The sequence below is a fragment of the Linepithema humile genome, chromosome 4, assembly GCF_040581485.1.
Source record: "Linepithema humile isolate Giens D197 chromosome 4, Lhum_UNIL_v1.0, whole genome shotgun sequence".
In the NCBI taxonomy this organism is placed as follows: Eukaryota; Metazoa; Arthropoda; class Insecta; order Hymenoptera; family Formicidae; genus Linepithema; species Linepithema humile.
This window is the reverse complement of record NC_090131.1, coordinates 474,846-491,388: the sequence shown is the minus strand read 5'-3', so window position 1 is coordinate 491,388 and position 16,543 is coordinate 474,846. Positions and strand designations below refer to the sequence as shown.

The 16,543-nt window shown below is 29.3% G+C and overlaps 1 protein-coding gene across 2 annotated transcripts; it reads right to left on the bottom strand.

The window, feature by feature from the left end:
• Positions 1–1,633: 1,633 nt before the first annotated feature.
• LOC105669259 (serine/threonine-protein kinase SIK3-like) lies at positions 1,634–16,359 on the bottom strand. 2 transcript variants are annotated; one of them, XM_012362128.2, is made up of 13 exons: positions 16,133–16,359; positions 13,343–13,639; positions 13,075–13,245; positions 12,574–12,697; positions 11,858–11,978; positions 11,458–11,701; positions 10,936–11,248; positions 10,689–10,822; positions 10,024–10,183; positions 8,914–9,054; positions 6,978–7,199; positions 6,696–6,889; positions 1,634–6,569 (listed from the first exon to the last, which is right to left on the bottom strand). In XM_012362128.2, exons 1-13 carry the CDS (start codon positions 16,283–16,285, stop codon positions 6,066–6,068), a joined length of 2,778 nt encoding a protein of 925 aa, XP_012217551.1. In that variant the 5' UTR covers positions 16,286–16,359; the 3' UTR covers positions 1,634–6,065. The 2 variants fall into 2 exon arrangements, with proteins under 2 accessions (XP_012217551.1, XP_012217552.1); XM_012362129.2 differs by lacking the exon at positions 8,914–9,054.
• Between the last annotated feature and the right edge of the window lie 184 nt (positions 16,360–16,543).

The following is a 16,543-nucleotide window of genomic DNA, read 5'->3' as shown; positions in this document are numbered from 1 at the left end:
CAAAACTCGTTTGGTCCTAGAATACCTTCGTGTGTGTAATATGCATTCACTCACACGTGTGCATCTAAATACTCATGCGCACGCTCGACTAAGCGCAACCGAATGCGATCACCGTGGATAAAGTTGGAGCATTGTGGAAGGGAGCTGGCCACGCTTAAGAGGCGGAGTTACATTCTCATGGACCATTGGCGATAGCAGTGCACCGAGTGACTATGGTTTACGCCTCTTTACTGTGCCTATACCTGATCTCTTCTCTCATTTCGCTCGGCGCTAAATACTTGGCTCGGCAAGCTGATGCGTGATAGCATGCGCGCATGCACAAACTGTTGGCACTCTGTGCTGCGACATTAAATGAGATATACGATAATAAAAGAGGTGCAATGGAGGGTAACGTAATGATGTATTCCCAAGTGTAAACGCCATATGGGTAATAAAGAATAATGCTTTTTAGCTCTAGTTATCCAGTTAAATTCATTGCTGTTTTATAATTCAACAAACTGTGAATCGATTCTTTGGCATTACGGCATAAGGATTCCCGAATAAATAACGGGCAAAAGAAAAAGTTGTATTCAAACACGTTTGCTTAATTGGAACAGAGATTTTGGGATTTTGTCCTTATATTTATTTCATCGTTAATACGTTGACTGCTATTGTACAATTAGGTAGTAACTTTGTCTTACTGTTGTAAATTCTGTGACGCCAGGATAATTTTTTTACTATCTTTTATTTACATTTGTTAGTTACGGATTTAGATCAACAATTATTAATTAACTCGGCAGTCAACGCGTGAACATACAGCGTGTTACGTGCAATGTGTATAACGCTTTTCGCAATATATAAGACGCAAAATATGGAACATAAAGCCATTGAAAATGGCACTCTTCCTCCGGTATGCCGACTGCGAAACGCCGTGGAATCAAACTTGGGGAGCGAAGGACTGCTAGCGGTCCATGGAAGAGAATGCACGAAAAGTTCTCGAGCGTGTGCAACGTGCCAAGCGGGGGAGGGAGCGTCGCCGCCGAATTGCACACTGCAAATCCAAGTGTGTTAACCCTTTCGCTGCGGCAACTTTCGGCGCAAAGCGTGTACTCAACGTCGGAAATATCTTCTTGAGATAAGAATTTAATGCATTTACAGCGTTCACCGATTATACAATATATGTATATATTTTTTTTCTCCATATTTAATAATTTAAAATATTTATTTTGTGTCAAAAATCAGAAAAGGCACATGAAATTTTACATCACACAACACGTCTTTTATTAACTTTGCAGTGGCAACAACCAAACGATGGCCAATCGATCGCTATTTAATGAATAAGCAGATGGCAAATACCACTGTAATAAAACTGGCATATTTCTTTCCCTACCGCGATTGCGATTAGTGAGAAAGTGAGTTTTCGATTAGCTGATGTTAATAGAAGATGGGACGTGTTATTATTTTTCTTCTTAATATGATAAGTAATCAAAGAAATATTTTTTATTCTACGTAAACGATTAATTTGTAAAATTTTGTACGAGATTTTAAAATAAAACTTGTTTATCATGGGAGACAGGATTTGGGAAATTGATTTTCGTATATGATGTGCTTCTTCAGAAGTAAAAAGAAAAAAGTTGAAAGAAAATACGCAGAATTTAGAAACTACATACTGTATTCCTTACGCATTAATCTGATTTTTATCATACATTTTTTCATTATGTACATACGCCTCTATAACCCAAATGTATCTTTGTTATTTAGCAAAATATTTTTTACAAAGGTTAATCGATTGGCAAGTAGCAGGGTTGCTCGCAATCTCTAATCTTTAAAGCGGTTAGCTCAATCAACCCTGCACCACAAGTGCTTACAATTAGTTTACTCTCGAAATATACTGTGCGTGTGCGCGCGCGTATGTAAAAGTGTGTATGTGTGTGTGTGTGTGTGTGTGTGTGTGTTTGTGTGTATTTACATTTAATTACCTATTTACATAATTATAATATTTGTACCATAAAGATATTTTTACTGCTTAAAAACCCCGACGCAAGAAATTTAATATAAAATATTAATATAAAATGCATCTTACCTGATCAGAAATGTATGTGATACAATCTATATATATTCTTATTAAATAATATTTAAAAATAATATATATCTATATATACCACATAGTTTAGATATTACATAAAGAATATTGAGAAGTACTATGAATTAAGAGAGAATCTACAGAATGTATAAATAATTTCATTACATAAAGCTTCGTAAGAAATGTACAAAATAAACCCTTTTGATATTTTTATAGTAAATATTAAGAGAATGATTTTTTGTTTAAAACCCTGTATAATAGATAGTCAAGTCCTCTTTTAAACAAGGTTTGCATTTAAAATGAGTCATCTTATATGTTCAGAGTAACCCATTTCAATCTTTATAAGTGTAAAATTAGTAATGATTAAAAAAATATTTTAAATAGTTACTCCATTTGGAAGTAATGCTGGACAGTATAATTATTAGTTTACGACTCTTCTAGAGGGTATTCGTTATAATGTCGTCGACATAAGCTCTATTTTTGTCGAGCACATGTCACACAATTACAAATCGTGGTGTAAAATGGACATGTCAAATATCTTTTACAATGTTGTTTCTTTATAATTTTGCTGAATTAAAGTTACCATGTGAATTAAACATATACGAAAGTAAAGTACATTAAAAAAAAATTAAAATTTTATTCTAATTTCTTTAATTTTTACTTAATTTGAAAATTTAGAAAACACTTTTCAGAAAAATAATTTGAATTAATTAAGGAAGAAGTGGACAATAAGAATCTTTATGCAGTAGATATTTGAAAGCTAATGTCATTCTGGGACAAATGCTTGAATATGCCTGGTAATTGTCAAAAAATATGTAAGAAATAAAATTTATTTTGATAAGCATGTAAAAAAAAAGGTACAGAATAAGATTTGCCTTTTCTTAAACATACCTTATTTTTGAAACTATTCGTACTATTTGTACGAATACTCATCTGCACACTGAAATAAAACAATCAATACTAGAAATAAATACTAAGTGCTCTGTAGTCATTTTAATAAAATTTTTTAAGAAAGTTTGCTTATTATAAATATATCTATGTCAGATTTCACATCTCATAAAGAAGTATGAGACTGCATTTTTTAGATTCTCTTATACTTGAATTAAATATTTATACATAGCATTTTAATAAATTTATTTATTTGATATTTATAAAGACATTAAATAAAAAAGGGTTTTAACTTTTTCATAAATTCAATTTCTCGCAAACCAATAAAGATGAAAACGTTAAAACATTTATTTTTCTCAAAATTGTTTCATATTTCATTTTTAATATTAACTTTGCAATAATATAATTAATAATATTATCATATAATATTATTATTCATTAACGTTATATTTGATATTTCACAATAACAAATATAGAATCTGTTAATTTAAATTTTTTAAACACGTCAAATCAAACTTGTAATTTTAACAAGGTATATACTTTTCAATTATTTAGTCTTAAGAAAATTGGCTTTAAAAAAGATTTAAAAAAAATAAAAATCTACTTGGAAGCGATTCCGCTAAAACAAAGATATACTGTCCATAAGAAATTACCTTCGAAACAGAGTAACTTGGATATCGGATTGGAAATAATCGAATGGAAGGATTAAAATGGATCACGCTATATAAAGTAACTTAGGAAGAAATCTTATGGTTACAAAAGGGGTTGATGTCAGCATCTATCATATATAAAGCACCAAGATGACCTCTATTTTATTAAATAGCACTTCCACGTTTGTTTCTTTTTCTTTTTTTCGTTCAATAAAACATCGTAGATTATATCAACATGAATCAAATATTAAAAAGCTATATCTATCATATTTTTAGTATAACCAATAAAATTAACATATTGCTGAACTATTCTAAATATAAATATGATAAATATTTACTTGTAAACGATGAACATCGTCTTGAGGATCGACCGTAAAATGGTCTGCAAGTTAATGCTTCGTATGTTTCATAATAAATATGAAAAATCGCAAGAAGTACTCCAGAATATTTAATCAAATTATATAATTTATAATTTTATTGGTTCTACTTAAATCTACGATATTTTATTCGTAAAAAAACGTTGAACATTTAGAAAGAATAATTGTAATCTAGTAGTGAATGCATGATATCAAAATTTTGTCAATATATGTGTCATCTTAAAACAACAAAACAATATACATATATTTCTTTCCTAACTCATTTTTTAATAAAATAAATAATAACAGAATTATACAATGTAATACTATTAAATGGTTTACTCTGCACATCATAATATAACAATTAAAAAATTCGAGTAATGAGAGGAAGTAAAAAGCAAACTATGTATATCCGTAACAATAAACGAAGAGTCCCATTCATGTTTTCATTTTAAGAACGCAAATCATACATTCACATACTCTTATGTCGAAAATCATTGCACATGCTTTTTTTATATATATGATAATTTTTCATAGAAATATTGCCTTTTCACATATTAACATTTCTTCATAATTTTTAAATTTTACATACACATTGAAATTCAATGTGCACATTCTTGTCGTTAATTTTTACTTAATGCAAATAACGACATTGTCATAATGTATTTACAATAAAATTATTTTAAAATCATTGTTAATATTACATCTATATCTATTCATGCTGTAAATTATACACATGTGGCACAAAAAAAGAGAATTGTTTTATAATCCAGTAGAAATGACAATATCCTTATTTTTGTGTTTCTCTGTATAATTAAGCTAATAGATATCCGATAATAATACAAATAAGGAAACTTTTTCGTCTATCTACGCGTATTTAACATCGAGAATATGTATATAATAGAAAGGAACGTTATAATAGAACGTTACAATAGAAAGCAACAATAGCACTTGATGCACATGCATTGAACCAGTCTTGGTCAAATGCATGTAAAATGGACATCCTAGTTATTAATTCCGTGTATCTATACGGGTTTTCCAGTAAGAAAACACAGACTTTGTCAGACACAATTCAACACAGTGCATGGGTGCTTGATTAAACACCTTTTAATTTCCGACAATTATTGCACTGATTGGTGACTTTGATTCTTCTTAACCACAAATTCTTTAACTTACACTTGTCATTTTTGCTAAAATAACTACGATATATAGTAGTTGTTGATATAAAATGTTATCTATTATAATTAATATAATATAAAAAAGAAGCCACTTTTCGTGTTAACGTTTTTTTATTATACGTACTTAATTTATTAATAAGTTAAATTTTAATTGAGTCGATAAAATTTTTAAAAGTAAAACAAAAGATAAAAAAAAAAATAATATTTTAGCGCTACACATACAATCTTAACATAAATTTTTATACAAAGTAATTGTATTGACTCATATAACCCGCATTATTGCAGAAAAAATTTCTATCGAAACTGTCACACTGCGTCGACTGTGTTCTCGGCTGGAAAACTCCCTATATATCATCTGAGCGCTATTATAAATCTTTAATTGTACACTAATATAAAGAAATTTTTATTAAAATCTTTTTTACCTAAATTCATTCATTTAATAGGTTTGTTCTTTATAGCTGAACTGACTGGACTAGTTCAGAGTTCATCTCTTTTCCTCTACAATGGAAGGAGAAAAATTCTGAACTAGTGCATCCAGTTCAGCTAAAAAGAACAGATCTAATATTTATTTATCTGTCAAAAGTAAAAAGAACAAAAATATATACTTTTTGATAAATTACCAAATATGTATATAACAATGAAATGTTTCAGAATGTTTTAAACATGGATACACATCCTGTGTATCTCGTATCTTCTAATAACTTCGTAAGTCATAAATAAAATGGCTTCTTATCACTCAAACTAAATATTAAAAAAGAAAGCTATAATACACTGAATATTACACGTGTAAATATAATATGAAGAATGGCAATATCAAAATACCGATTGTGTGTATGCAGCATTTATACGCAATACTGTGATGAACAGTGTATGTTGCACTAGGAATGTAACGTAATGTATAAAAAAGTGTTATATTATACGCTGGTTGTCGTCAAACAGTAATACACGAAATCAATTGCTGACAAAGTTGACTGTATTGCAATTGGTCCCCGCTAATCCTACGCATTTTTATACCCTTCACTTCTCTTTCCTCCGATTCGCATACTCTAAGTTCGATTTGTACGCCACCCGGATATTCTAAACTAAGTCCACTACCTTCCATTTCCTCCCCCGAAAATATGAAACCCTTTGGTGGTGCTCTCGCATCTATTATTTGTTTAACGCGACCTAATATAGCTTCGGAATTCAATCTGCTCGACTCGTCGGACAGAGTTACCTCGACTTCGGTAGGTATCGTACTAAGTGGCCTACCGATACCGCGTGTAATACTAGGTCTCAAAGGATCGCACGGTTCTGAGATAATAAAACTCGGAAGAGTATTGTAATGAGGTAACGCATCCTCCAGTGAATCGAGCGATGGAGTCGGAGAAGGCGAGCAACTAATTAACGTCACTTGTCCGCCGAGGACATCTGTTACTGAAATTTGCGGTGGCACCTGTAAGCAAATTTTTTAATTTTAGTAATAAATATTTTAAGTAAAATATGTACAACATAATTAAATATACGTTAAATATATACACAATTTCAATATACGCATATTGTATCTCAATGTAACACATACCCTTGAAATCTCTGCAGAATGTTCTTCTTGTATCATATCCAACGCTGGACTATTACTGGGGGAGTAATTCACAGGAGTAGTAGCGGGTGATCTATGATGCCTAAGTGGACTTAAATCTAAAGGTGTTGCTGGTGGCTGTGCTGGTGTACCGTGCACGATACTTCCTTGCGGCGTCGTAGTTAAACCACTCAGACCTATCGTTGATGAACAACAAATTTTTTAAGTCATTGTGTCAACTATGAATTTGCATTAGCGAAGAATTCTTTCAATTTTGTATAATACCTTGTGTAATTGCTGCTACACCTCTTTCATGTACAGGAGATCCAGGAATACTTGCAGGACTGTGTGAAGGAGATGCTAGTCTCTGCAACTGTTGATACTCTTGTTGGAGAGCTTGGATGCCTGGTCCAGGTGCACCTGATCCTTCCGATGCTCGACGAACAGGTGAATATCTTTCACTAGCAACGTGGCTGCTCGGCTCCTTATACGACTCTCTATTGCTTACTAAAATTAATATAAGCATTAGAAAATAATTTAGCATAACTCGGTAATGTATATGTGTAAATATTAGAAATTAATTTATTTGCGTAAAGTTTTTACCTAATAAACTAATATATAGTAAAATATATATTTCAGTTTTGCAGGATGCATCTATTGTACATATGATCTAGAAACTATTCTTCCTTTTTGTCTTAAAATTAAAAGGATTAATGTTATAAAACTTCTTGTACTTTTCATACATTGATTCACAATAATTATTCATACGTATGGTCATCCTAAGAGGATCAAAAATATCTTGGAATTGAATAAAAATATAAAAGTATTACAGACAAAACTTGCAGAACTGAAAGGAGAAAACAGCGCTATCGGTTTGATCTCGAATTCGTCTTTAAATCACTTTCAATTTTTCAATATGAACCCCCAAAATTTTACTGTAGATTTTTGTACCTGACGTTCGGACGTTTTCAAAATAGTATTGCAACTTTTGTCTAAATCATTTTTCTTGTATCTTCATCTAATTCAGAATTTCAAGTCCTCATTTAAAATGGTACACCCTGGTACATAAGATGTCAAAAAATTAAATAAATAAAAAATATTAAATAAATGTAAGTCCTGTTTTATGAAAATTATCTTTAAAAAATGAATAAAGTAATATCTTATTGTTGAACAGGAAATTGTATGTACAGGAAAATCAATATTTATCTAATCTACCTATTTGTTCAGATTTAAAAATTTAAATTATTAAAAATAAGATCAATGTAACGTATATCAATACCAAACTTTGGGTACGTACAATTGAATTTTTTTTATTTTTCGTGTGTCGCTTATTATCAATTGGTGACGTTTTGAAGCATGATATTTGCTTTTAACTTTTCTGCTCTTTAATACAAACAATTTTTATGAATCACCACAATGCTAGTAATAAAGTTTTGACAGAATTTTTAAATTTAAAATGTAATCGTTTATAAAACTAGATGAGAAAATAAAAATAATAGTGATTTAGGACAACTCGGTGTGTGTGTGTGTGTGTGTGTGTGAGCGCGCGCGCGCGCGTGCGTATGTGATAGAAAAGACGCGCACGTATAAGATAGTACACTTAACATTATCATCCGAAATCTCTTCCGCTTTTGATAATAGAATAAAGTTTTCTGAGAGAAAATAAAAAAATTCAACATGTAATTTTCAGAAGTTTTTGAACACCAACATTTTGTCTTGACATTAGCTTAAACACTTCTCTACTAATAAAAAAAATTTTAATTTTTACATCCATTAATTTTTTGCGCTCTTCTTCAAAAATAGAATATCTTTAATACAATCGAAAAAAATATTAATAATCTTAAAATCTGGAAATAAATGATATTGACAAAAAAATTTTGCTAATGATAATATTTTCAACCATCAAATTTCTCAAATATTTTATTTTACTATCAAATCAAGATTTCTTTGTATAATGTTAGATGGTTCAGCTTACATACGTACAGATGTTTCAGAGAAGCACAATGCAGAATACTATATATATATATTGAATAAATAGCATGTAAATTCAATCTGTATTATTTAATAAATCATACCTATTCCTAATAATGTTAAAATGTTAAGAATTAAATATAATTTAATATAACAAATTAAATAGATTAAAATTAATAAAAACTGTAATCATCTTTCTCTCAATTAACGCAAAACAATTCACAAATTAACAAAAGTACAAAAATTTTACCAGTACTAGTATGATATAATGAAGTTTTCCTGTAGTGCGGAAGTGTTGATCCTCTAAGATGAGCTGGTGGTAACAGCCGTGATGGTAGGTAAGCTCTATTCATCCTAGCTTCTACCTCCATTACCAGTTCCGGATTTATAACTACATGCATATTACCAACCAACGAGGCACGGAAGTGCAGTGGGCACAAAAAACATGCAAAATCAAAAATAAAACTGAATAAAATATAAAACATCTAAATGCTTAAAAAAATAATAATTCAAATATAACACAAGTAACATAAAAATATGAGAAAGTGCAAAAATCTAATCAAATAAATGTTAGAGCTATACATATCTATAATACGTTGAAGTCGGTATGATTTTGATAAGATTAATGTTATATATATACATATGTCCATTCGCAATCGATAGTATCTAAACTCTATTTCCTTTGCGTTTCTCTATCTTCTATCACTGACACTTGCCAATGATCACATGATTACGCAAGTATGCGTAAAATAAAAATGTTGTCCGTAGTCAAAATATTTTTTTTCTGCGTATGTACCGTTAAGAGATGATTGGCACTTCAAAAGACAGACAAGTAGAAAATGTAGATTTTTAATCTTTATCTTTGAAGAAGTTGAAAATAAAAATGACTGTGTCAAAAGATTAAAATTTTGGTCTCTAGATGTGCTGAGAAACTTTTATTAATATATTGATTTTTAGTAAGACTGGAATATCACGTGCGTGCAGATACATGCATATATGCGTAGGAATAAATAGATGATATTGAAATTGTCTGAGGACGATATAATAAAGCATGATACGTTTGGCAAATAAGACATTAATATCAAAACAGAACATACTCAGAACAAAGTAAAATTATATACGATATACTTGTAATTAAATCATCTGTCCATTTGATATAAAAGCCGCGTTATTTCACGCAAAAACACTCTCTCTCTCTTTCTCTCTCTCTTTTTGAAACAAAAAAAATATTATGGGATTTTTATAATTTGGTGAAATAAATATATAAAGCGTGATTATAAGTTGTGCAATTTTAAATCGTTAATTGTGAAAAGAAAAGAGAAACACTCAACATATTATTGAAATTTAGACTACATCATACCTGGCCGATGCATAACTGTGGTAAGACCACTTTTCCTTCTTCTGTCGTTATTTCCACTATTACTACCACTGCTATTATTGCTGCCTTCTCCACTCGCAGTACTGACAGCAACGCTTAATGATTGGGCACACTGTACTAATCCTGAACTACTACTCTGTAACTACACACATATTTTTATTTAAAAATTAGTGAAAAATAAAAAATGATTGATATGGATTATAACTGTACTCATAATAAATAAAAATATTTTTAATTTTTTCATTTAAAAGAAGTATAATCGCTGTAATTGTGTCAACCTAGATCTTTTTAAAAGCGCTATATTTAAAATTAAAAGGCAAAAATTATTTTATATTTTAACATATTAAAATTCATGAAGATTTTTAAAATATAAATAAATGTGTGCAAAATTTTTGAAAATGAATAATTTTCTTCAAAAAATTCTTGAAAATATATCCTTTTTCATGCTTTAGATCAGATTTTTCTTTGAAAAAAAATATGCTATTCTTAACCAATTGATAATTATTCAGTATTCAGTAATTTTATGATCAATTGCAGTTTTACTTTATTATTCAATATGTATATAGTAAAGTATTTTCATCATTTCATTGTTTTTTTTCTCTTATTTGAATCTGAATTATATTTGAAATATATCTTAATACACTTACAGGCTGTAATTGTTCCCTGCTACCAGGTTGACTCCAACCACCATCTTCGTCGTTATTAACGTTATTACTCTGTTGTTGATGAAATATATGAAGATTTGCTCCACCATCTGAAGCTCTTCTACCAAAGCTGCTGGCTGCAAATGTCATGAACATTTAAAAAGTTAACAAAACAGCTTAAGATTAAAAATTAATTTCTCAGTATAATAAATTAAATGATTGAAAAATATATACACGGAAGAAAACTTACTTGCTCCCATCACAGGAGGCGGCTTCAATAAATGCTGATCTTTTATTTGGAAATTTTGAGGTGGTTGATGTTGAATTAAAGGAAGATTCAGTGGTAAATTCGTATGTGGTAAAACTTGAGGATCCATGTTATAATGAATAGGAAGAGGTCGTAAAGTTTGATATCCTGACATATGATTATAAGGATATGACGTTGGGGACTGATGCACCGCATCGCCAGGTCCAACTGTGTGTCTTCTTGTTGTATGATAAGGTGTACCGGATGGCAAATAAAGACTACTTTTTTCTTCCGTTTCCGCTTCAGTTTCACCATACTGCAAAAAATGTAACTTTGTAATTTACAAATATATTAATATATTCTGATTTTATAATATAATACATTGCATGTAAGAGAATGATATAAAAAATGTGATATATATTCTCTTTTAATTACTTACAAGCCCAAAATGCTCATTTATAGTTATAAAAATAAAACTAGATGAGTCAGGTGTCTTATTCTTTTTCTTAAATATAACATAATCACCTTTTCTAATTGAGAATGTGCATCATCTGGCAAGTAATCACCCGGCATACTTTGGATATTAGGTAAGTTAGGCATTGTTGGTTCTAATCGGTCAACAAGCAAGTTATATATAGCTGATACATGATCAAAAGTATTTCCTTTAATAGCTTGTAATAATGTATCTGCGCTGAGTCCGGGCAATCTCAACATATTCTCTATTACTAATTGATTTAATTGTGGTGGAACACTGACATCAGGACTGCATCTGAAAATAGAAAGAATTAATTTAAAAAATTATAATAAAGTGCAAGAGTAAAATATATCTTATATTTTAAACAAAGAAATGGTCTAGAATGTTAAAATGCACATTTCTTTCTTTAAAATATAAAATTACACAATATACATTCATCACAATACACACCCTCCAGGTTCTAACTCCACTACTCCCTCTCCATCCATCCATGAATGCGTCAAGATTTGTGAAATACTTAAACGCCTCTCTGGTTCTACTACCAACATATGCCTGATCAGTTTTTCGCAATCTAAAATAACAAATATTATTTTAGTTACAAATATAACATTATACATACACATTTCTTTGAATGTAATAGAAATGAAACGAAAAGAAAGAATATACAAATACTTGAAAAAATACTCAATTTGTCTAAATGTTAAATTAAGATATGTATTTACATGAGATATACAGGGTGCAGCGATAATGCAGTGATACATATGGATATACATGGTTATAAAATGAAATATTTTGGATAAATAAAATAATTTTTGAATTCTTATAGTTTCTTCATTTCAATAATACACAATAATAACATGATAACAAACGAGAAATATAATGGAATGGCGATAAGAGCCGTCGCAGCATGTTAGTGCTAAATTTTAATTTTTCTTAAAGAAATTTAGATTGTACACCGATCTCAGATCGAGATACCATTATATTTCTCGTTTGTTAACATATGGAGCCTTTCCATTATATGTGTTTTAAATAACATGATACTTTACCTTCACCCTTTAAAGAATAACCATTAAAAAAATAATATAGCTTTTATCTAAGAAAGTTTACTAATTCTAGTAATATATATAACCAAACTCCATTACATAAATTAGCTTATAAATATTTACCTGCAGACATGAAAAATGGTATTCTGAATTTCCCTGAGACAACTACAGATCGTAACAATTGCATTGTAGGTCCATCAAACGGTAGAGCACCACAAACTAATACGTATAAGACAACGCCAAGGCTCTGCAACATTATTTATTTATTAATAAACATAAGTATATATAAACAAACACACACATACACGTTATTGAATTTAACTTTTAGAAATTAAGCACGTTATTTTTTAATTATTTTTTTTTATTTTATCGTGTAGATTGATTCTATTTAATTTCAATTTTTCATTAATTTTTACAATTTTTATTTGAAAAATTTTATATTTGTATTTCTTCTCAACAATAATATCAATATAGATCAGAAAACTATAAGCAAGATAAATATATCTTAATATTATCAAAATTAGCAAAAGCTGAAAAATGGACTTTTTAGTTTCTAAAAATTAAATACTATGTATCTTCGAATGTAAACATGCAAGATTTTTATATAAAAAAGTAATAACATACCCATACATCAGCTCTCGGACCATCATAATGCTTTCCTTCGAAGATTTCAGGTGCAGCATATGGTGGTGAACCACACCATGTACTCAGTGGAACACCAGGTGTATATTCATTACTAAATCCAAAGTCAGCAAGTTTTATATTATTGTCTGCATCAAGTAATAAATTCTCAGCCTGAAAAAAGAGCGAAAAGAAATTAGTTACAACTATAAAATTCTTTTCCTTAACAATCAACATTAAAATATAAATTAATAAATATAAAAATTTATACCTTAAGGTCTCGATGAACCACACTTTGTTGATGCAGATAACGAACGGCAAGCACGATCTGACGGAAAATTCTTCGTGCTTCTGGTTCTGGCATTCTACCATTTCTAACGAGATGATCAAATATTTCACCTCCAGGAGCATATTCTGTTACTAAATATATCATTTTTTCCGTCTCCATTACTTGGTATAACCTTATAATATGTGGATGTCGTAACCTCTTCATTATGTGCACTTCACGAAAAATTTTTGCTAAGTTTTCTTCATTTAATTTAGTTTTATCTATTATTTTTATAGCAACCTATAACAAGTTATGTGTGTGAATACAATGTCTTATACATATATATGTGCATACCACTATACATATTATACACGCGCGCGCTCACACACACACACACACACACACACTTGTAATTTTTAAATTATAGGAAGACAAAAAGTTATGTGTTAATATCTCAACACACACACACACACACACATGCAAGAGCACACACCACACACGGAGGATATTCAATAATTTGATGAAGATAGTCTCCATCAAAAATTAGAATAATTTACTTTTACCAAAGTTTAAATAAATGTCATATTTATTCATAACTTTGAAATCATATTATACATCTTAAACTGTATTTTAAATTAAAATTTGGATAAACTTGGTTTAAAATTAACTCAATACCACTTATAGATTTGTATTCCTATAATGCTATTTATCAAAACTTCTTTCTTTTAATCCCTTACTACTCAAAAAACAGAGTGTATATCTCCATATTTTTTTTAAAAGAGACTATTTAATTTTAACACATTGAGTTCCAGCAATGTTACAACTTTTTCATATCTTGGTTCAAATGACATTCTAGGCATCCTATTAAATTTCTAATACCAGACTATATACAATCAAACAATTTATTGTATATTGATATAAAATATATCATATAGTATATATCCATGATATTGCTACAAAATATATTGTGGATTCTGAAAAACGGTATCGATACATCAGCTGATACGTTGTACGACAGTCAATGTGTTAAGAAAATATTACTATGTGCATCAAATAACACTTATTACTGAATAGTCTCTGTGTCTGCTTATAAAAAGACAATGATAAAAGCTTGCATATCATATTCTATGTATAAAATGTATAAAATTCTTTATCAATGTCCATATCTATATACTTTATTTATGAATAATAAAATTTCAGATGAATCAACATTTTTCTTCATAATCTCTGTTTATCATAAAAAAACCAAGTCACAAAATGTTAAATTAAGTGAAAAAATAAATAACATTTGCTTTAAATTGCTTAATTTTTACCATCGTAGCTCTATTTATAAAAAGATCTATTTTTGATTAATTATCAATTACATTTCTTCATGTTTAAACAAATCAATTTCAAAATAAATATGTAATATTAAATAATGCACTTTTAACTATACTGTGTGGATACCCATGCTCATCTGTAGTGTACACATATATATATGTAGGTCATTGGAACCATTTCACATTAAACGCAACACACATGTCAGAATAGAAAGAGCAAAATATCATAAATTATTCTTTACAATAATCTTATCTATATACTTTTACGTAGCGTTTAAAAAACTTGAATTTAAGGGCAGATAATATTTATGAAAATAACGAAGAAAATTAGTAAAATATAGATTTTAAAACCATTATTTCCAAAATTACAAATCATGTTTCTATTTGATAAGATAAAAAAGTAATACTGCAATATATAATGAACCCAGAGTTCCATGTACAATAATATAATATAATATAATAATAAATATTTGTATAGTATGTGTTTACACTTCTGTAACCAGGAATCTTTATAAAAAATACATGCTTCTGTGCAACAAGAACTGAAGGCTGTATATAAAAAGTGAATGAAAATCAGAAGAAGCATTTATTTTGATATTAACAATAAAGGTCATATTTAGGTAATCGTTTGTTTCAAGATCCATGCTTATTAGTTTTTTCTTATTGTAACAAATACTATCTGTCCTCAAAAACTGCAATTTTTTTAAAAATATTATATGTATAAAGTACTTATGTGCATGGGTATATATGTGTGCGTGTATATAAATATTTTAATAAACTAATGCAATTGTATTCCATTTATATCTCCTTATAGACATCTATTCATTGAGTTGTCAAAAAAGTTCTTACTATCTGTTTGGAGAATTTTGTTCTTATGAATAGAAATGGTGAGAAGTAACTTCCGTCAGACTAAAACTCAAGTTGTCAAAACAATAGCAGCAAATTATGAAACCAAGCGGCGAATGCGTAATTTAATAAATAGACTTACATATAAGAATGCTGACTTTGATTTAGTAAGAAATCTACACTACAAACTTTCTAGACAACCCAATATTTTAATATGTTAATAATATATTTAAAAAAATGATAGGTATTTAGAAATTCATATATATTGTACTACACATTAATCTAAAATTAAAAGAATATATCTTTCTCTTAATGCATTACAGTTTTACTTGTTGTACTGTAACATCTAATCTATAATTGTAAGAAATTATGAAAAAATTTAATAAGCTATATATTTTAAATAATGCAAAAGTGAACCTTTTCAACGTTGACAAAGTAAAACGTATTTTTGAACGATACTTATTTGGATACACCAACCAAGTATAATTATATAAAAGAATTATAATTTATAAATAAATATTAAATACATAAGAGTAAAGAAAATATTCACACAGCTATGCAGAAGATATTAACGACAAAATGACGGATTTTGTGTTTGTAACTGAAAGATTTCTACGGCGTCTTTTACCTTAGATTTTGTTACGACATGAGTGGCCATTTTTACAACGGCGAAATTTCCTTTGCCAATTGTCTTTTCCAGCTCATAATAACCGACACGTATGAGTTTGTTGACAGAAAATTCCTGGGAAACCTCATTGTGCGACGTCGGCGCGGATGCCATTTTTTAATCTCTTGTTTCACTCGTGCTACACTCGTTGCCAATTGCAATACTGATTAGTTACGACTTTGATCCGACAGAGGCGTGCGATCGTCTTTTAAAACTATTGAACTATATAACATAAAGGTTTGTTCGTTTTAATTGTACTCTGTGCATTTACATTCTAGTAAATTTTTTTAGTAAGTTTAGGAAGTGCATATGAAAAGTGCGGAATGACAAAGAGAATATTCAGATTATTTTTTCTCCTTCTTTCGTAGGCTA

Coding starts and splice junctions, on each gene's coding strand:
- LOC105669259 (XM_012362128.2), bottom strand. CDS start 16,285: ATGGCATCCGCGCCGACGTCGCACAATGAGGTTTCCCAGGAATTTTCT. Junction 11,702..11,857: donor GTGGAGTTAGAACCTGGAGG/GTGTGTATTGTG, acceptor TTCTATTTTCAG/ATGCAGTCCTGATGTCAGTG. Junction 10,184..10,688: donor GCAGGGAACAATTACAGCCT/GTAAGTGTATTA, acceptor ATATGTGTGTAG/TTACAGAGTAGTAGTTCAGG.